Source organism: Thrips palmi, unplaced genomic scaffold, assembly GCF_012932325.1.
Source record: "Thrips palmi isolate BJ-2018 unplaced genomic scaffold, TpBJ-2018v1 HiC_scaffold_4, whole genome shotgun sequence".
NCBI classification, from domain to species: domain Eukaryota; kingdom Metazoa; phylum Arthropoda; class Insecta; order Thysanoptera; family Thripidae; genus Thrips; species Thrips palmi.
This window is the reverse complement of record NW_023144631.1, coordinates 7,699,157-7,720,049: the sequence shown is the minus strand read 5'-3', so window position 1 is coordinate 7,720,049 and position 20,893 is coordinate 7,699,157. Positions and strand designations below refer to the sequence as shown.

The 20,893-nt window shown below is 59.4% G+C and overlaps 1 protein-coding gene across 6 annotated transcripts in view; it reads left to right on the top strand.

Moving 5' to 3' along the window:
• The window catches only part of LOC117649046 (receptor-type tyrosine-protein phosphatase N2), a 33,396-nt gene extending 12,503 nt beyond the window's left edge, over positions 1–20,893 (top strand). For 3 of the 6 annotated variants that reach the window (XM_034391423.1, XM_034391420.1, XM_034391419.1), the window contains 20 exons: positions 4,200–4,257; positions 7,687–7,824; positions 7,907–8,009; positions 8,126–8,246; positions 8,714–8,879; positions 9,630–9,755; positions 9,933–10,439; positions 10,515–10,888; positions 11,172–11,305; positions 11,377–11,466; positions 11,542–11,618; positions 12,135–12,221; positions 13,455–13,537; positions 13,622–13,689; positions 13,868–14,380; positions 14,468–14,587; positions 14,673–14,870; positions 14,956–15,122; positions 15,214–15,267; positions 15,342–20,893. In XM_034391423.1, coding sequence (XP_034247314.1) covers positions 4,200–4,257; positions 7,687–7,824; positions 7,907–8,009; positions 8,126–8,246; positions 8,714–8,879; positions 9,630–9,755; positions 9,933–10,439; positions 10,515–10,888; positions 11,172–11,305; positions 11,377–11,466; positions 11,542–11,618; positions 12,135–12,221; positions 13,455–13,537; positions 13,622–13,689; positions 13,868–14,380; positions 14,468–14,587; positions 14,673–14,870; positions 14,956–15,122; positions 15,214–15,267; positions 15,342–15,639 — 3,482 coding nt within the window. In that variant the 3' untranslated portion in view covers positions 15,640–20,893. The remainder of the gene's footprint in view (positions 1–4,199; positions 4,258–7,686; positions 7,825–7,906; positions 8,010–8,125; positions 8,247–8,713; positions 8,880–9,629; positions 9,756–9,932; positions 10,440–10,514; positions 10,889–11,171; positions 11,306–11,376; positions 11,467–11,541; positions 11,619–12,134; positions 12,222–13,454; positions 13,538–13,621; positions 13,690–13,867; positions 14,381–14,467; positions 14,588–14,672; positions 14,871–14,955; positions 15,123–15,213; positions 15,268–15,341) is intronic. The other 3 variants (XM_034391422.1, XM_034391421.1, XM_034391424.1) reach the window with 3 other exon arrangements.

Genomic DNA, 20,893 nt, shown 5'->3' with positions numbered 1-20,893 from the left:
GCACGCGGCGCTCGCGTCGGCGGGGACCTTGGCGTCCTGGGCATCCTGGGCGTCCTTGGGGCAGGCCTCGCAGGCAGCGCCGCGCATCACGTAGGTAGACAAGACATGCACCGGGGCGAAGGCGGCGCGGCGGCACGGCGGAGCGGAGGGACGAGGGTTGCGAGCGTCCCGAGGGAACGGCCACCGCCCGGTGCCACCGCTTCGGCATAACGAGGACTTTGGCCTGCTGCCTGGCAGAGCGGCAGAGCCTGCTCGGGTGGAGCGCGGGTCGGTTCGGCAAGAAGAGCGGATTAGGGCGTGGCGTGGCGGGGCGCGGCTGGGCCTCGATGGCAGAGGAGAGCAGCGAGAGCACGCCAGCCAACAAGTTAATGCGGGGCGTGGCGGGCGCGACTAATGGTAGCGTCAGGGTTCCCGTTTGGGTCCCCGTTAGGGTCCCCGTTAGGGTCCCCGTTAGGGTCCCCGTTAGGGCTCATGGAGCTGCCGGAGCGGAGGCGTGGCGGGGATGAAGAAAATTTGGCGGGTGTGGCGTTTCGAACCCGGGATACTGCGCTGCGGCGGGTGCGGCTGCTGCGGGGACCGCCGCCCACTCTCGGTGCCGGCCAGGGCCAGGGCGGGCCTGAGCCGCACGGCCAGGGCTTCTCTGGCTCTCCCGCTCTCTCTCACTTTACCAGCTCGGTTTAATTAATTCTCTGCGAATATTGTCCCATTAATTATTTCATCGGGGCTCGCCCAGTCTCAAGGGGACGGCAGCGGCACGGATTTTGGTGGCGGAGAGTTCTTCATTTTCCGTCCTCTCGCTTCTTTTCGACAACGGCGCGGCATGGCGCGGCATGGCGCGGCTGCAGCGACAAAGGCTACGCCACTGCGCGCCACGCCACTGCTCGACTTGACTCGCCCGAGGTGAATTTGATTCCGGAGAGCGGCTGTCCTTCCGAGAAGAGCCGAGCCGGCCGGCTTGCTCCGTGCTTTCGTCGCCGCGTCTCTCTCGCACTCGTGGCGGCGTCGCGCACAGAGGAGCGACACGACACTTGCTCGGAATCTGGCTTGTGGCGACTCTCTTCGGGAGTAGTCCGCGACCACGCCGTCGTGGACCTTGCGCCGCGATGCGGAGGCGAGGCGGCCTGGAGGCGGCCTCCTGGATTCCTGCAGAGGGATTCCGTCGCTCTGTCTCTCTCGCACTCACGGGCCGCTCCACAGGGGTGCGAGAGAGACGGAGCCGAACCGCAATCCCGTAGTAATCTCGAGACGCACGCGCCGGCCGCCCCGACAGTCCAGCCCGCGCCACTGTAATTGAATTTCAAGACTGCGCTGTGGCAGCAGTGTCCTCTCTCTCTCTCCCGAGCCGCTGGCTGCCAGCTCGCCTTGCCGCCGGCCCCGGTCGGCCAGGCCAGAGCGTCACGTCGAGTCCGGCCGAGTCAGGGCTGCTGGATCGTGACACCGCGCTGATAAGGGAGATCTTGTCGAACAGAGTCGAGCCGTGCCGCCGTGCCGCCGCCATGGCGACCGACACCGCCTCCGCCGTCCGAAGACTCATTGTGTTGCCGGTGACGCGCCTCTGTCGGCGACACTGCCTCGCGTCCACGAGCGTCCACGCGGCGCGCCGTGCCGGGTGGCCGTCATCGTGGCGAAATTCCACCCCACTGTCGGCGCCAGAGGCAGACCGGCCTGTGATGAGGCGCCTTGTGTATTTTTAGCCGACGGGACGCGAACGCGACAGGAGAAAAAGGCATGCCGTGCTGCGCGCTGCGCCACTGGGAGTGGATTTGTTAGGCAGGTGCGCGTCTCCTGCATTGTTCTGTTCCTCGCCGCGCCACCGGGGGCCGCGGGGGCCGCGGGGTTGAAAGGGGCGGCGGGAGGGAGACAGAGGCGACAGGGGTCGGCCGGAGACAATGGCGCTGCCTCACGGCCCGCGAGGCCCGCGCAGTCTGACGGTGAATATGATGATTCTCTTGGAGGAGCCTCGCGAAGGGGCAGAGCGGGCAGAGCGGCGTGGAGCAGCAGGCGAAGCGAAGCGTGGAGAGACAGAGAGGGAGGGGCTTTAGAGGGATGAGAAAGAGAGAACGGAGAGAGACGCCCACGCGGGTCTCTCTCCGCCCCCCTCCCCTCCTCCCTGCCCCGCCCCCGGTGTTTGCCCCAACCCCCCTCCTCAATCCGTTCCCCCACTGCCGCTCCAGCCTGGGTATCGATCCGCCGTATGTTCTGTTTGTGCTTGCGGGGGGCAGGGGCGGGCCGGGGAGGAGGCAGGGGAGGGGGATGGGTGGGCGTCCTCATTAGTGCTGCAGCCCAACAGCAGGACACCTGTCGCACTAATTGCAGCGCCCAGTGCTTGTCACCGTCGTCTTGGCCGTGTTCTCGGCCGGTGTCGTCGGGGAGCTCGCGGACGCGCGGCGGCGGTGGTTGCGGCGGTTGCGCAACGGCCAGCGACGCAGCGGTGCTGCAAAGGCCAAAGGTCGTGGGGGCGGCTGCAGCCTGGCTCGGTCGCCTGCAGCGCCAGCGGCGCCAGCGGCGCCAGCCGAGGGTCCAATCCACCCGATGCTGATCGGCCTGCCTTGGGCCTGCCGTGGGCCCGCCGGCACTCCGTCGCCCTGTCTCTCTCTGTCTCTCTCGCACTCGTGGGGCGTCCCGCAGGGGCGCGAGAGAGACAGGCGTCGCCGTTCCGGGCTCACGGGGAGTGAAGCAAAGAAGGAGGCAGTCGACAAGGGGCAGGGGAATCGGAATCGGCGAGCAGCCCGGCAAAGGTCGAGCGGAATCAAACTCTAATTGGTCGTTTTAAAAAGTGAGTCGTCGGCCGTGGAAGGGGCGGAGTGGGGGGTCAGGCGCAGTCCCCCAGAGGGCCCAGAGGGCCGCCCCCCGCTGCTGCCTCGCTGCCCCCTGGCGGTCTGGAACCTGGAACGGTCCGGAGAGTGATTAGTGCGGCCACGTGGACGAGGTGGAATCGAATTAGACGCTAGGGGCGCGGCGTAGGCCAGGGCGTAGGCCAGGGCGTAGGCCAGGGCGTAGGCGTGGCGTAGCCGAGACGGCATGCCGGCAGCAGAGCGTCGGTCAAAAATAGCCGACACGCCACCGGAAACGCGAAGGCGGAACGCTTTCTCGCCTCAAGCAGCCAAAGCCCAAGGGTTCGTTGCCCTGGTGTTGTTACCTTTTCGCTCAGTAGAGAAATCACGTCGCTTCCGGCCTTGCTGCTCACTCCTTGCTTTTGTTTTTGTTTTTTCCGCCTCCGCGAATCACACAGTGGTTCAAAGCGGGGTGAATCAAGCGCCGTGCCTCCACGGGCTCGGCGGCTCGGCCACGGCCTTTGCGGTGTCGTGTCCGTGTCCCTCCGCGTGCCCGCCCCGCCGCCGCGCTCAAGGTCGTCGAGTGCCTCCGCCTCGCGATGACATGCCTCGGAAATCCAGCGGCGGCAGCGGGGAGAAGCAGAGAAATGGCGAGGGGGATGTGCTTATTTCGGCCGGACAATGCCGGCGTCGTGGCCGTCGTGACCGTCGTGGCCGTCTTGGCCGTCGTCCCCGGGAGAGGGGAGGGGGAGGGGGTAAGATGGATGTCCCAGACGTGCCGGCCCCTTGCGTCCAGCCCTGTTGCCCTACTCTGTGTGTGTGTGTGTGTGTGTGTGTGTGTGTGTATGTGTGTGTGCACCTGCCGGCTGGCAGGGTCCGCTCGCTTTCCAGCCCCGTCGATGGCAGGGCCTTGATGGAGGCTCCCGTGCCGCGCCGTGCCGTGCCGTGCCCCGGCCGTGTCAAAGTCGCCCCTCGGTGATTGAGTTTTCCCGGCGCAAAGTTTGATTACGTTGGACGACGTGGTGCGGCCGCGCGGCCACCGGCACCGCACACACCGCAGCAAGGCTGATTCTGAATAGGAGGCGTCCCGCCGCCCTGTCTCCGCCGCTCTCGAGGGGCGCCACGTGTGGGGTGCGAGAGAGACAGACTGTTGCGGCGTGCGGGGGCGGTCGGGTCCAGCAGGTCCGGTAGACGGGGAAGCCCGGCCGGACGGGGTAAACAGGCAAAGCAGGGCAAACAGGACAAGCATGTGATTATGCCTGTCGGCGCTATGAAAGGCAGAGCGCGGTGTAGTGTGTCTGGCCGGCGCGTGTGCGGGCTCAATTGGACACCGCCTGAATTGGACTGTTCGTTTCCTGTGCCGCTGTTGTATTTCCCCTTCTTTCTGGGTCGAATTTCACGTTGGTTTCTTCTCTCTGTTTGCAGACCAGGTGTTTGGGCAGTGCTTCAACCCGCTGCAGAGGCGCCGCAGCGACATGAAGCCGTGAGTATATGGATGGTTCCACCTTCAAATCGGCTCTCTCCCTCTGCCGTTCCGGGAGCGGCTCTAGAATGTCTTCGGCTGTTTTCGGAGACGGCCATGTCAGGTATTTCGCATGCCTCTAGAGCGGTGTGCGGTACCACCGGGTACCACCTCCTGGAGCCGCCACGGTGGCGTTCCATGCGTCGTCGTGCTTTCCGTCGACACTCCCGGTGCCATTGAGCAGGCCCTGGCGAGGCATGGCAAGGCCTGGCAGGCAGAGCAACAGTTTGCCTGCCACCCCCGCATTGATCCGTGGACCCTAAAGGGCGCCGCGGCACGGCCCAGGGCGGGCCCAGGGCGGGCCCAGGGCGGGCCCAGGGCGGCACGGCCTAAGGGGGGTGCGTCTGGCGGCGTCAGGCCTGTCTGGCCCTGGGGGAGTCCGACCACCCCTAAGGCTTGCTCCGCTCGCCCGCACCGGCGGCACAGCCCGGCCGGCCTCCTGGACCTCCCCGGGACCGAGACCAGCCTCGCTGGATCAGCAGACTGATGCCGAGCGTCGTTTTCGTCGTACGCTGTCTCACTCGCACTCATGGGGCGTTCCACATAGGTGTGAGAGAGACAGCGACGAGAGGCCATCCTGGCGGCCCCGAGGAGCGAGCGACGGGGGCGACGGGAGCGTCCCCGAGGTCCGAGATTGATTGCGAATCTGTGCTGCTGCCGCAGCGACCGCTCAGGGCAGTCAGGCCCGCGCTCAGCGCCACGGCCGCCTCGGCACGAAAAGAAGAGAAGAAAGAATCGACTTCGCCATTATGACGCGTTCGTTTCGCGCGGCACGGCCGCAGATGATTTCTCTGTCCCGGCGTTGCCAACGAACCGGATACTCTTCCCCCGCGCGTCCCGTGCGTCCTCATCACGTGGCCGACGAAAAACAAAGGCACCCGGAACCGCGCCCGTCGGCGCGTGTTCGCACCAAGGCCTCGTCGAAATGCTCTCGGGCAGAACTCATGTTCTGAGACAGATGAAATGCTCCGAGGGCAGAGGCGGCGCTCAATGGCAACCGCTTTTTGCAGTGCAGTGGCCGAACAGGGTGGCCGATAGCGGAAAGCGGAACGAAGTGTGGCGGGTGCAGTGAGTTGGAACCTGCTGCGCGGCCGCCGCGCGCACGTGGCAGCACGGACATGTGTCTTCGCTGGTCCACCCCGCCGCGCCGCGCCCCCGCGCCGCCAACGACTTCTTTATGGCCCCGTGTTAGCACGGCCCATTCACCGACGCGCCCCCCGCTCCAACAGCCCCACGGCCCCGACGGCACCTTACACCGTAAATCGGGGCGCGTTGGTCCGAGTGGCGCCGCGCGCCGCGCACTCCCGGCGACGTAGTCCGACGTAGTCCGGCCTCGCGGCCACGCGCGGACGCGCGGTGCGCCCCCCTTTTCCTCTTCTTCTTCTTCGTTTTCCTGCTGTCAAATTCGGCGGCAAATTAGGTTGCACGGCGGCAAAGTTTTCTCCCCGATAATGGAGTCTGCTGTGTGTCGGACTGCGAGGCGGCGAGGCGAGGCCCGCCAGACTGATTCCGCGCCGCGTCGCTCTGTCTCTCTCGCGCCCCCATACGGAGCGCGGATCCCCCCCACGAGTGCGAGAGAGACAGAGCGACGGGAAAGCACTGTTCGGCCTGTCGCGCCGCTCTCGGCGATGAAGTGCCTCTCCGTGCCGTGGAGGCGCTCCCATCCGGAAAATGACTCCGGTGATGAGATTTGGCCACTCGCTCCGGCCGAGCGGAGCGGGCCGATGGCGGCCGATGGGTCTTTCAAAGGAAATCAGTCGCAGTGCGCCCCTCTGTCTGGATGTGGACGCGACGCTGCGCGGTCGGCAAAGTGATTCCGCCGCTCTGTCTCTCTCGCATCCCCCGCGCAACGTCCCACCCCACGAGTGCGACAGAGAGAGAGAGAGACAGACCGCGCCACTATCAAAAGCCAGCAGGTTGATCCGGACGGTGGCGTTTCGTCTCCCCTCGGCAATCCCTCGTGGAGCCGCCCACGTGTGGGAGAGAGACAGAGCGACGCCACCACCGTTCCGAGTTCCCAGAATCGAATTGCCGGCTCTCGACTGCGTGTCCCCGCCCAGCCGGCCCAGCCAGTGGAGGCCGTCACCACCATGCTGGAAGCCGCCGCCCTTCTGCCTCCGTCATTTCCGCCGCTAAATTAGCGGGCCAATCTGCTACACTGGATGGCTGTCTGCCTGCCTGCCTGCCTGGCAGACCAGGAAGCGGATGGCGCGAAAAAAGGCGCGTGGCTGGAGGCGGTCGAGGCCGTGCTCGCGCTCGCTCGCGCGGCTCGTGCAGCTTGGCGCCGCGTGCTCATCGCCGAGGTGCTAAAGTGCCCCTTCCCATCCCCCACGGCCCCACGGCCTCGGGGCGTGCGGTCGCTCTAACGAGGCCCATTGTCCGCGAGGCCCGGCGTGGCCCGGCGTGCCCGCACTGCAATGTTTTTGCCGACCGCGGCCGCCGCCCTGGCCCAGCCCAGCCTGCTCGGGACTCTAGGCCAGCCCAGGGCCGGACGCCCTTTTCAGCCGCGGACGTTGACGAAGCGGTCGCCGGGCCTGGATAATAACTATCTGCTTTCCGGGCGGGGCGGGGCGGCCGGCTGGCGCGCCCTTTTGTACGCCTCGAGAGCGCCGCAAGCGGCTGTGGGCACTCTGTGGGCCGGCCCGCAAAGTACACTACAAGACTACAGCCCCCGCGGCTGGCGTTGCGTCGCCTTGCGGCCTGGCGCCCTCGGGCAGGGCGGTCTGGACGCGCTGGGCCGGCCTGGCCATGCATGTATGTGGACGGACTTCCGACTCATGAGCTTCGCGTCCCCCCGGCCTCGGTCCTGGTCCGCCTGATTCCAAAGGATCTTTCCTTCTCTGTCTCTCTCGCACTCATGGGAGGCCCCCTGGCTGCGAGAGAGACAGAGCAACGAAACGGTCCTTCGCAACCGCTCGGTAGAGGTCGTCTGTCGGTCCCCCCTGTCAGGCCTCAGGGCTCGGCTCGGCTCGGCAACGTGGTTGTGTTCTCCTCCTCGATGGCGAATTTGATCCAGGCAAGGTTCCCCCGTCAGGGTCGCCGCCGCTAACGCCGCCTGTCGCGGCGCGCACACTGTACAGTGCGGGGCCATGGGGCCAGGAGGCCACGGGGCCGGAATTCATGAATTTGGAGCGCAAAAATGCGGAGAAGGGTGCCGGGCTGTACTGTCGGTGGCGCAGCATGGCGCCACTGGAGCGCGGCGCCCAGACGAGGCTGGCAGCAGCGAGACAGGCGGGCCGGCCGAGCTGGCAGCCTCCCGCATCCCACTCCCGGTATTGCGTGGCGCCGTTTTTTCGGTGCGTGGAGGTGTGCGTGCGTGAGAGTGAGAGAGAGAATAATCCTCCCGAATGAGGTGGAGAATTAAAGCTTCCCTTCCCTGTCCCTCTGCAGGTACCGCTGGCTGGACAAGCCCGACGTGGACCTGATCGAGCGCTACCTCTCCACGCTGCTCCAGCTGGGCTACTACTGGGAGGACGGCTTCATGCAGTGCGTCCTGCGGATCCTCGTCAACGGCGTGGAGACGCGCACGTAAGTCGACACCTCAAGAGTATCCGAATTACGCGCGTGGGCGCAGGCTGAACTTGCGTAACGAACGACTCCCCGTGCGCAGGTATAACAAGGACTTCAGCCCCTGCAAGCCACTGCACGGCCTGAAGCACAGCAAGCAGAAGCAGAACTTGAATCAAGTCGGCGGCGCCGGCGACCGCTTTGAGGTACGGGGCACGGGCGCGGCGCGCAGCGCCGTGTTGTGTCGCGACAACTTTTCAACTCAAGTTTCGCGCTCGTTTCCTGCAAAACTCAAAGTTTGTGTCGCTCTTCGCTCTTGCAGGACCGCGGCGATGCCTTGCCGTACGAAGCCAGCATCCGCTTCTCTCCATCCAGCGGCCAGTTCGCGGACGAAGTGTTCTACCCATCGGACTCGGCGCCGCAGCGCTCCAACAACTTTAACAGTACGTACTGTTACGTGTGCAGTCCCTGCCAGAGTCGTAGTCAGAGTCGTAGACACAGGCCACCTGTTACGTGATTTGTGCACGCTGTGCTTTGCGGTGACGTCAGTCTCGTCACGCCGCCCCGCAAACTGCCCCGTGCAGCTCTCCAGTGTGCTGTCCTGTCCGTCCTGCCGCACCAACTTTGACCGGAGTAACTTCGCCCTCGCGGCCTTATGAGACCCCTCGTCCCGTCCGCGTACCTGTGTCGAAACTCGCTCCGACTGTCCCTAAGCAAAGCACTGCGAAAGCATAGAGAGCATAGAGAACAGACGTGTTTCAAGCAGCACACCACACAGTGCGGACAGTTTTTGTCACTTGCTGGAAACAATTTTGTGCGTGTGTTCTTCTCCTCGTTGTTTCGCTCGGCCCCGCTGCTTCTCTGCCCCTAAACCCTGAACTGACACTGCCCTCTCCTCTCCTCTCCCCAGAGCTCATCATGACCATGGCGGCGATGCCGCGAGCCCGCGGGGACGACGACGACGAGCCCCTGGGCGGGCCTGGCGCTTCGCAAGGCCATCGCCTAGGGTTGCCACTAGGCCTGGCCCAGAGCAAGCGGGGCGGGGCTGCGAGGGGCCCCAAGCAGGACGGCAACCGGTGAGTGCTTCGACGTGTTTTACTCCCCCTCACCCCTTTCTCCCCCCTCATAGCCGTGAGCGACTCGCCGACGCAGCAGAGGCGGCGGTGGTTTCGAAACGAGGCCAAAGTGAATTTGGAATGCTGTGTCCAGGTCTTAAATAAATGAAGTAAAGTAGTGGATGGCGCAAAAGTCGTGTGCCACTCGTGCCCACTCTCGATGAGAGTCGCGAGGAAACCCAGTCCCAACAAGTCCACGCCTATCTTTCTGTCCCGGTTTTATGTTTCTGGAAGGAAGTGGCAAGGGAATGGCGTGAATCGGCAGCAGGGCGAGATGGCGGCTGGCCCTTTTGTCTCGGCCTTCTGCCCTGCTGGCTGTTGGGTTTTAGGGTAGGCCCCGCGGAGTGGCCCCCAGGGTTACCCAGGGTGGGCCCCCGGGGAGGGGCCTCGGCTTGCCTCGCCGTCCCCGGGACGCCCGGGACGCCGACGAAGTCCCGGCCCCGCTCCAACAAGTGGCGCAGCACCGAGCGGCCCGGGCGGGCGGGCCTGGTGGCCACGCCTACCCCCACCCCTTTTGCCAGTCCCTGGCGCCCCTGGCGTTTGGCGGCCCCTTGCCGCCGCGCTGGCGCCACCTGGCGGCCGCGCGGCCAAGCCTCGCGAAGCACCGCAAAGCGCCGCCTCTCGGCCGCGCAGGGAAAGGGGTGGATGTGAATGTGTGCGTCGGCCGGAGTGCGCAGGGCCTAATGTGAATGTGTGCTTCCTCGCGCGCAGGGCGATGCGCAAGCTGATGAACGTCGGCAACGTGGAGCAGGACACCACCCTGCCCTTTCTGGACAGGCGCCGCTTTCCCCCGGAACGCGGCACGGTGCGCCATGAGGACGACGACGATGACGCTTCGTAAGTGTGCCGCGCCAGCCATCATCGCCAGCCGCCCGATTCCGGAGGGTTTGTCTCTGTCGCACTCATGCGGCGTCCCGTGAGGGAGCGGGAGAGACAGACGAAACGATGCTCTGGAACCAGGTGGCGGGGAATATCTGTGCATTGTGATCCAAGCGGCAGTGATTGTGTCTGCAGGGCCATCTCTGAGCTGGCCATGATGCTGATGGAGGCCGAAGAACAGGCGGCCGAGGCCCAGGCGGAGGCGCAGGCCGAGGCCCAGGCCAACGAGGTGGACGGCGACGAGGACCTGCACATGTTCTCGGCGCACTACAACACCCCCACCTCGTTCCGCCAAGGCCTGGAGTACCGCGGCGAGGCCGACTCGGCGCTGCCCTTCCTCAACGAGGCCCTGCCCGAGGTGGTGGCCGTGCCGCGCGTGGTGGAGGCCGGCGACGAGCCGCTGCTGCTGGAGGACGTGTGGGACCTGCAGGAGGCGCAGGAGCCCGGACCGTGGTCGGGGCCGGAGCCAGCGCCTCGCGGCTTCAGCAAGCTCTACAACACCCCGGACTCGTTCCGCGCCGGCCTCGAGACCAAGGACGTGGCCACCGAGCCGGGCTTCATCAACGACCAGGACGACGACGGCGAGGGTGACATCGACCCGGAGGTGTGGATGGACACCGACGTGGAGCCCGGCGGCTTCGGGTAAGTCTCAGCAAACACTGTCGCCTGGCGCGTGGTCCGTTGGCACCGTTTCTGACCTGCTCCCTTTCCCTCCAGCCCGCTGGCCAGGATGCCGCTGACGGGCGGCCCGGTGTTCATCCGGCCCAACCGCCGCGGCTCCGCCGACGAGGAGGCCGTGTCGTCCGTGGGGCAGCCCGAGCAGGAAGAGCAGCTGGTGCAGCAGACGCAGCCCGACGCGCACTCACGCCAGCGCGGCCAGCAGGAGCAGGCGAGCGAGGAGCGCGCCGAGGAGGCCGACCAGGCCATGAAGGAGCTGTCGCACCTGCTGGAGCGCTACCCGGCCGACGACAAGAACAGCGTCCCCGACGAGATCCAGGCGGAGGAGGACGCCGTCGACCGCGCTGGCCCCGGCGCCATGGGCAGGGCCTACACGGAGGGCGGCCTGGTGTTCCTGCCGGACCAGCAGACCGGTGAGTTGGAGTTGGTGCGACTGCAGCTGCAGCCGTGACGACGTCATTGGCACTATCTTCGCTTCGGGGGAGGGGAGGGGGGCTGGTGATTGCTCTACTTGTGCGGCATGCGGCTTCGGCGTTATCTGTGCCGAAGGCTGTACCGCTCTGGCTAGACGCGCTGCACCGCTGCACACTTGTTGCACGACGCGGCGCGATGCACCGGGCTGCACCGCGCCGCGTCGCGCGGTCGCGCGTCGTGTCACCGCCCGTGTCTCACTCCGTGCCCCTCCCCGTGACGCAGACCGGCCCGACACGCTGGAGGGACGCAGCCTGGACGCGCTGCTCAAGGAGTGGCGCGGCTTCGAGCGCCAGGAGCGCCTGGACGTCAAGAAGCCCGGCCCCAGCTACAACGTCAACAACTACTTCTTCCAGCGGGTGAGTGGTTCGGGTCTCGAGGTTGCCGCGGTGCGTCGGAGCCACTGTGTGACTGTTTGACTTTGCCGCAGGGTCACGACGAGGAGAAGCGGTCCGGCAGTGTGACGCAGAACGAGGTCAAGGGGGAGCCGCGCTACGAAGCCATCCACGCCTCGCCGCCCGTGAGTAGAGCACTGTCTTGTCGTGCGTGTTGCCGTGCGTGGAGCCTCACCTGATTGTTGTGACGACTTCCTCAGCACAAGAAGCCGCCATACTCCGACGACATGGAGGCGACCCGCAGCCACAACATCGTCAGCGTCAAGTTTAAGAACGGGTGAGTTGGCTGGTGTTCTTTCGGCCCCGTGACTCTAGCGTGACTAGTCTGACTCTAGCGTGACTCTAGCGTGTCCCCTCGTGCCCTGTCCTTGTTCGTTGTCACCTAGAGCGACCTCTTAGCGCGACATGCATTTCACCGCCCACACCATAAATTTCAAGACTAAACAACTTAAAAAAATCGAATGGTTCTAGTGGATTTCTTACAATCCCGCGTGCAACTCTCACTTTCTACTTTCCAGCCAATCTACATAGTGCGCACTTGACAGCTTGGAATACCTTAGGGGGCGTACCACTCACGGCGCGTTTCGCGTTTCTAACAAACTTCGTGTTGTGTGGGCCGTGGTAGCGTTCCGGGGCAAGCAACCGACAAAGCTTTCTGTCTCGCTTCAACTGTCTGGGGCTTGGCGCGCCGTGTTCCCTCTCTCTCTCTCTCACTCCATGTGGTGCTTTCTCTTCCTCGCCGTCCTTTGACACCTGACTTGAATGCACCGCGTTGCCGTTGGTTGCCGTTCAGGGTGTCGACCTGGGCGGACGGGGACTCACTCATCAATGTGCTCGCGGCCACTCTAAACCAGATGCCCTCTGCGTTCGGCATGCGCCGGTAAGTGTGAAGGGGCCGGAAGGGCTTGCAAGGGCTTGCAAGGGACGCCCCCAGGCCCAGGCCCTCAGGACGGAGGGACCCAGAGAGAGCCCCGAAGGACCCTCCCGTACACGCCCCCAGGGCGTTGGCTGACATCGTGTACATTTTTAGCTGATCATACCTTAAAACCGTTAAAATACTCACATCAAGGTACTAACCTCTACGGTTAGCTTTATTTGGAATAATCAAAATTGAAGTTTCCATCGGATTCAAATTTGGTCTAGGCCGGAAATAACGCGCGCAATGTTCCGGTCCTGCCTTTGTTTTTATCTAGCTCTATGATCGTGACTGTGACAACCTGTCTATCTAATCTTGGACCGCCCCAATCGGCTAATCGTGGTAGCTAAATTCCAATCTATAGTTTCATTCCGGCCCTGTTTCTCTAGCCGACGGCAATATTTACCCGAATTAAAATTTTCGTGACTTAATTCAATTGTTTATGAATAACTTTAGTCCACCAATACTTTGCACATACTCCATTTCTCATGTCATATACCCGCGTTGCTTTGGTCAGCTAACACTCTGGTCGGCCATTCTTTATTTTCTCTATCCTCTCTTCACCGTTCTTCTCACATCGCTTCTTTTTAAGTATACTTTGTCGACTCTTCTTCTACGGCGAAAAGAAAAAATCAATTCGTCCAGGCAACTGAAACTTGACGTCAAGTTGGAGTTGCAGGCGACCAATTGGCCTTTCTCTTTTCGTTGTTTCCTGTCCACCTCCTCGCACTGCTTCCCATACGTTGTCTCTGAGCACGCACCAGCACCCGCCACTTTGGCAACAACACGTTCACGGCGTTGGCGTAGTTTGAGGAGCACACAGCCCAAAGTAAGAGCATGGACCGTTGTACGTTGTCTCTCACTCCCCAGCCCTCGCAACACCTATGTTACCTCATCACACGAAAACAAAAGCAAGTCAACTGCCGTCACTGATGAAATGTAATGTGCTGCGTCACAGTTCTAGGTAAATCGCACAGCGTTTTTCAGGCAATTTTCGCATCTGGTTCGTTTTTGTATTTTTCTAGTCTTGTTGGAAGGTTGGTTCACTTGGAGTTGGCGATAGCACGTACTGTTTGCCTTCCAGGCACCGTTGGTTGACTCTGTCGTGGTGTGTTGTGCATTTTTCGAGCATGCGTCTCTGACCCAGACTGGAACAGTGGAGCCTGGTTTTCATACCTGTGCGTGTTTATTTTTCAGTATAACTCTCAACGATGCTGTGTCGTTCAAAGTGAACCCCGCAACCTCCACCCTCAACGCTTCGGAGGTGGCCCGGCAGATAAGTTAGTATCCTTCTCTGTAAGGTAAATGACTCAAAACAGAAATTTTCGTCAAGTAGTGACCCCTTGCCCTCTCTGTGATTCCAGTGGAGAACAAGGAAGAGATCAAGAAGAGGACCAGCGTGGACATCCAATCAGCGACGGCCGGCAGGACAGTAAGTTGAATCAAACCTCCAGAAGAGTAGCCTTAAGTTAGCGCCTGCGGTCGAGCGGGTAGGCAACCCACTGCGCAGCGGCGCGCCTCGCCCGCAAGTTGCCTACCCGGCCTTTGTAAGGCGCTCTGGCTCGCTCGCTGAGGCCGGTGCGGTGCTTGACGTGGTCCTCGTCGTGCAGCAGATGCCGCTGGTGCAGAGCAGCCCCGCCGTGGGCTGGCAGTCCGACGCGCTGCTGCTGGGCAGCGTGGTGCTGGGCGTGACGCTCTCGGCCGCCGTCATCTCGGCCGTCACCTACTACGCGGTGCAGCGCGTGCAGCGGTCGCGGGAGAAGCTGCGCGGCATGGCGGCCCCCGACACCGAGGCCAGCAAGGACTACCAGGACCTGTGCCGCGCGCGCATGGCCAAGAAGGCCGAGAACGAGGCGCGCGCCCACCCGGACCCCATGCACGTCGACCAGCGCCTCGCCAGCCTGTCCAGGGAGTCGGAGGGCTCCAACAACTCGCCCTCGTCCCGCTCCTCCACCAGCTCCTGGACGGAGGAGCCCGCCCTCACCAACATGGACATCTCGACCGGGCACATGGTGCTGGCCTACATGGAGGACCACCTGAAGAACAAGGACCGCCTGGACCAGGAGTGGCAGGGGCTGTGCGCCTACGAGGCGGAGCCCTGCGCGGCCACGGTGGCGCAGAAAGTGAGCGTCGTCTTCTCTTCACTCTAAATTACGGTCAAATCTTTTGGATGATTAGTTGGGGTGTAATTGTTTGTTCTTTTTCCGCAGACTGAGAACGCGAAGAAGAACCGCTACTTCCCGCACGTGCTGCCCTACGACCACTCCCGCGTCGTGCTGAACGAGCTCGCCAACGCCACCGGCTCCGACTACATCAACGCCTCCACCATCGTACGTGTCGTCCAACAGACATGAAGTACCGCTGGGATTTGGAGAAGCCGGGATCGAACCCTCGCCCTGCCCTCTGTGTTTGCAGACGGATCACGACCCGCGCAACCCGGCCTACCTGGCGACGCAGGGCCCGCTGCCGCACACCGCCGCCGACCTGTGGCAGCTGGTGTGGGAGCAGGGCAGCGTGGTCATGGTCATGCTGAGCAGGCTCACGGAGAACGGCACGGCCATGTGCCACCGCTACTGGCCCGAGGAGGGCTCCGAGCTGTACCACATCTACGAGGTGAGCTGCCTCAGCCCAGCCATTTTGAGTAGTCGTATCGTCGCTCCGTCTCTCTCGCACCCCCACTTAACCTCCACTTGTCTAGGTGCATTTGGTGAGCGAACACATCTGGTGCGACGACTACCTGGTCCGCAGCTTCTACCTGAAGAACCTCAAGACGGGCGAGACGCGTACGGTGACGCAGTTCCACTTCTTGTCCTGGCCCGACCACGGCGTGCCCCCGAACACCAAGCCTCTGCTGGACTTCCGCAGGTAGGGCTTCCAGACAAGCGTGACAGGCGTACCTTCCATCATATCGCCCAAGTTGCGCACGGTTCGGCTCATGTTTTGTTTTCTGTTGCAGGAAAGTGAACAAGTCGTACCGCGGTCGCTCCTGCCCCATCGTGGTTCACTGCAGGTGAGGCACCCGTTTTGCTTTTGTTGTTGTGGTGGTTGTTGTTGTCGGCGTGCTGACGGCCCGGCCTGTTGCAGTGACGGTGCGGGCCGCACGGGGACGTACTGCCTCATCGACATGGTGCTGAACCGCATGGCCAAGGGCGCCAAGGAGATCGACATCGCGGCCACGCTGGAGCACATCCGAGACCAGCGCGCCAACATGGTGGAGTCCAAGGAGCAGTTCGAGTTCTGCCTGCAGGCCGTGGCCGACGAGGTGCACGCCATCCTCAAGGCCCTGCCGGCGCAGCCCACCCCGCCGCCCACCGCCGTCGCCCCGCCCCCCACCTCCCCGGAGAAGGAGAAGGAGAAGGAGAAGCCCAAGAAGAAGGCCTAAGGGGAGGCCGGCCGGCCGGGTTGATCTCTCTCTCGCATCCCGGTGCTGCTTAACCCTTCCCTGTTTCCTTTCCATAACAGAATGATCTAGTCGTTATCATAGTCTCAGTCCTACTCCTTGCAGTGCGCCGCCCTTGCGCGCGCGACTCCTTGTATCTATCTATGTATATCTCTCTGTGTCGCTCTCTGAGCTACGAGCTCCGGCGTATGACGTATCACTACTGTTATTATGACATGTTTTTAATTTGTGTGTGAACCCTAGTTTGTGCATGCAGGTTCTGATTTTCAATTACTAAGGCTGCTTACAAGCAGGATATATATTCTAGAGGCAGGTTTGCCTATTCATCTAGGTAATTATTCATTGTGACAAGTATTGCTATCTACTTCCTTTGTCACTTGAGAAAGTGTAACATCTCTTCTATGTTTATTATGAATATAAGCTTCTTAAGACCTAGAGCTAAAGTCTCTCTACCTTCTTGAAAGCACTTTTAGTAAGTTCCGTCTTAGAAAGTCACGAGAAGCCGTAGCTTTAGTTCATTTAGCTAATGTAGAAGGAAGGCGTCATTCAACAAAACTTATACAAACCAAATCCAATCCAATATTGTTTTTATTTCCTTAAAAAGCCAAATTTAATAGTACAAACAGAACTGCTTCTGTGTTTTTTTTTATTTAATGTTTATTTATTTTTATGTAAGTTTTCTTATTTTGCATTTTCTGTGTTTATGTCAATTAGATGTTAGGTCGAGTAGCACAAGAAAAATGATCTTTGTTTGTTTTGTCAAATTCATGTGAAGCATATGCTTACTTTCTAATTGACTGAGGGGATCCGCTTAAATGCGCTGTTCCTTTCTGGAGAGAATAGAAAACTGACACCTAACTTCTTTCTTGATGTCATAGAATGTCATGACAAGTCCACTCCTAAAAGTTTGATGTTGTTTTTTTTCTCTTGCTAATTTCCTACATGGATTTCTTGACCAGCTCATTGGCTGGCTGTCTACACTTATATTATTGTTGGTTGGAACTTCCCCCTTTTTTCCTGTGACATTTATTTATTGACAAAGTTTATCATTGCACTGGTAAAAGACATTCCTTATTTATCAATATGCAGTATTCCATAATATTTTCTTATTGTCTCATTCCTGATATGTATGACTTATTATTATTATCCACAACATTTGCTGGCCTATTTATGCATAGTAGAGAAACATTGTGTACGCATATTTATTCTATTTTATTCCCTCAGAAAGAAGATATTGGTTTGTTTCTTTGTAGCTTATCATGGAATGTTTGCTTTCTTTAGAAAGGAACGATATTGTGATGGAAAAGTGATGGCTTTGCTTTATGTGATGATTTAGAATGCCAAAATCTGACATCTTTCAGCGATACGCTCTGAACTTCGGAAGTTCAAGCATCTTAAAGTAATGGATGTGGAAGGACGGGATGAGTTGATAACATCTAACGGTAGTAAGTTGAAATTTATTGTTTTTTACTATGGTAAGAGATTGTGGAAAGTTAAATGAAAAAGGATTGATCTTGTTCGATGTTTTTCGATTGTCTGTTTGAATGTTGGACTGATCAAGTCGCCTCCACTTTCTGTCCAACCTTCCAATTAATTATCTTGTTGTAAGGTACATTATCTCGAGCAAGATCTCAAGAAAACGACTACACTCTATTACATTTTAAATTCAAATACATAGTATTATTTATTTTTAAATGAATATTGTAATTATATGACAAAGTGCTGGCGTGAATGAGAATAGGATGTGTGCTTCATTAAGTGTAAAAAGGCTTATCAAGATTTTATTTTCATGATTAATTTTGCTGATGTTGAGTGCAGTTCCTAAAATGTCAAAATTTTGCTCTGCTGCCTGCCTTAATCTGGAAACCAACTTAGAGCGCTGTAAACTTCTGTCATTCACATAGTAATCTGTATTTTTTAGAAAACTTAAAAAAATTGTGGTGGTCTCTGGTTTAATGCACAAATCTTCCCGAATGGCGAAGGAGTGCGTGGTGGCCTGTCTACGTATTCGGGAATGCTAGTACCGAATGACTTGAGGCAGAGAGCGTTTGCCCAGATGGCGGCATGTAGCGGCATGGCGGCGGTCGACTGGCCTGGGAATGCTAGTACCAGGTCCAAGTCGCCCAGGCGGCAGGCTAGGCGGCCCCTTGGGAATGCTAGTACCAAGTGAGTCCGTCGGCGGGCGCTTTAGGCGCAGGAGATTCTTTCGTTTCCGCTTCCCTTCTGTTCTCGTCTCTTGCCCGTCTCTTTGCGTAGTAGTTCGGTGTGGGATCGAGTAGAGTACTTCTCGCAGTTGATTTGAGATTCGACTATTTAAGACTGAAACTCCCGCACAGCTGAGGGCATTTTTATTTTCCACCCCTTTTGCATAGGGTTGGGGTCGGTGCTCTCCGGACGATGAGGTTCACGCCGTCCCTCCCTCCTTCGCCTTCTCCCCGTTTCGTTGGTTCGTTGGTTCGTGACTGGGTCCCGTCGGCACTATGCAGCTCGCCCGGCCACCTCTCGGGTCCTGTGGTGGTCGGGGCGACCCGCATGGCGTCGCCGTCGTCACCAGCGCGTTGTCAGTGACGCCGTGACACCAGGGCGTTGACGTCACTCTGTCCGCCCCGTCGGCCCCGTCGTCTCGCCCTCTCCGCCTGCTCCGCGTCATGCCCGCGTCATCGGGCGGCCCCGTGCATGCGGCAGAGTTTTGGGCACTTGTGATGCTTTCGGCTTGGAAAACAGTCGGATAGAGACCCTTCCCTGCATGGCACGCCGCACGTGGCACGCGGGCCGCCCCGAGCGTTCCGCCGCGACGGCCGCGACGGCGTCTTCACAGTGTCGTGACGTCGCCGTGACGTCGCCGTGACGGCCGGCCCCGCGGGCGTGACGCGTCCGAGTCGTCTTCGGCTGAGCTCGCGGAGACGTGGCTGCTGACTTCGCTGGGTCCGTTCGAGTCTCTTCCTACTTCCGGTTTCCCCGCTTCTGTTCGAGTTTTTTCCCACTTCCGGTCTCCTATTCCCCCGTTCCGTTCGAATTTCTCCCCACTTCCGGTCTTCCCTGTGAGTCCGCCTCGTCAACCGATTCCGGCAGTGGCTATCAATTTCGGGACGTCATGATGCTATTGGACTTCGTGTTCGATTAGAATGTCCGCCTCTACATGTAAAGTCAGACAATGTCGGAAATGGTTGCTAAAACGATTTTGTCATTCACCTCTTTTAGGAGATTTCTTTCATTTTATCAAAATTTAAATTCCCCCGGCGTGTTGGGTTGGCATGCTTGGTTTCTGCTTCGCTTCGCGGTCTTCGCGGCCCGCTTCACGGTCTCACAGTGGTTACCAGGGGACGTGTGATGCTATTGGATTGACCGTTCAATTAGAGTCTCCACATTAACATAGCCCACCGTGGACCGTTAGTCGATAAGAAAAATGTGGCGAAAGGGAAGGGTGTTTTAGGTTGATCACTAGTGATCTGGAATGTTGAACAGGTGTCTAGACGATTCCGACCTCATGCTGAAAATGGCGAGTATCTCGGGCGAACGTGTGATGCCATTGAACTTTATGTTCAATCAGAGTTCCGTCCCGATGTTTTATACGAGCTATTTTCAAAGGCGGGATGCACCTGAGGTAGTCGGTATGCTTATGGTGGAGCGCAGAGGACTGCAGTGGAACCTTCGGGGGCAAGTGATGCTATTGGATCTGGAGATCCGATTAGAGCTCTCTTAAAGCAGACCATCTGTGGGTAAACTCTGGCCTCCATCGGTTGCTTTCATCTCGCGGTGGTGTGTTTAGTGTAAGCTTCATTTGCGGGGCGCCTTCTTTTTGGACGGTAATTTGGAAAGCCTTATCGGGTCTTTTGTTTGAAACGGCGGAAGGGAGTATTATGGGGACATGTGATGCTATTGCTCCTCAGAGAGCCAATTAGAGTCCTCGGGGAGAAGCGCAACTCCGCCGTTTCCTGTTTTCAAAATTGTCTTTCTAGTTTGCAGAGCAAAGTTCGGGGACGTATGATGCTATTGGATTTCCTCGGTGTGTCCAATTAGAGTCCCTTATAGAGAGGATCGCGAACTAACCTTTTGGAAAACCCATTCATTTTCCGACAAGTCTTCCTCTTGCCTCTGAAAAGTAAGGTGCGCCTGCGCCGCGAACGCTAGTTGCTTCTCGCCGTCTCCCCGTTTTCCGGGCTGACTGTGACAAGCGCCATCAGTGGTACTTTTGGGGACGTGTGATGCTATTGGATTTCGTATTCAATTAGAGTCTCTTTGAAGAAACCAACCACTGCAGGGCGAACTTGTCTCCGTCGCCGCACGGCCGGCACGGCCCTAGAACGCGCGGGGAAAGGGATTTCAGTTTCGTTTGTTTATGTTTTGGCGCGCTTTGCTTGGCCCGCCCGCCCGGGGTCCCCGATGTTGACAAGATCAGGGCGCTGTGGTACTATTGGGCGGCAGCGGAACGCAGCGGAAGTGCGTCCAGACCGAGTCCAGACGCAGGCCGTGCAGGCCAGAGCCTCGCAGCCGACAATTAGAGTCCCTGAAGCTATGAAGTCGGGTGCGCTCGCGGGCAGGGCGGGCAGGGCGGCCGCCTTTGCGTTAGGAAAGTTTGTTTGGTTGCGGGAAATGGCAATGGGGCAGGAGGTAGGTTCGGAACGAGGGCGGGATGATGGTTGTGGGGGGGGGGGGGGGGGGGGTGCGCAGTCGTGCTCCAGACAAGGCGCTTCCACCAAAGTGCGTGTCTTCAAATACGGGGGTAAGTGATGCTTCGGAACTTTCCGATAGAACCCCTTGCTTGCATAACAAGGGCACGGCAGCTATAACCCTTACAGAGAAGTGAATATTACCCTCTTATCTACTTTGCTACATTTTTCACAAAAAAAAATTTAAAAAGAGGCTACTTTGTCTTTGGTGGTGTGGGAACGGTCCGTTGATTGCAGTGGTGACTCTGGGGATACGTGTGCGGGTTTCTTGATTGCTTTTCTGACTCGTCATGGTGGCGGCACTGGAAGGTACTGTACATCTCCACCGCTGAGGCCTCGAAGGCCAATTGAACGGGAGTGCGGCGTTTACCGCCTTTCCTTGCGTCTTTCCTCTCTGTGTTTCTCCTTCAACCCCATTCCGTACACAAGGCCTATGACAGATCCTCTTTAGCTGCATGGGAGATGGAAGTGTATTATCTTGTCATTTGTTTTTGTGTTCAATATATGCTTGGTTTGACAAGAATCCCTGTACTTATCTTTGGAAGAATAAATGTGTTGTATCTGAA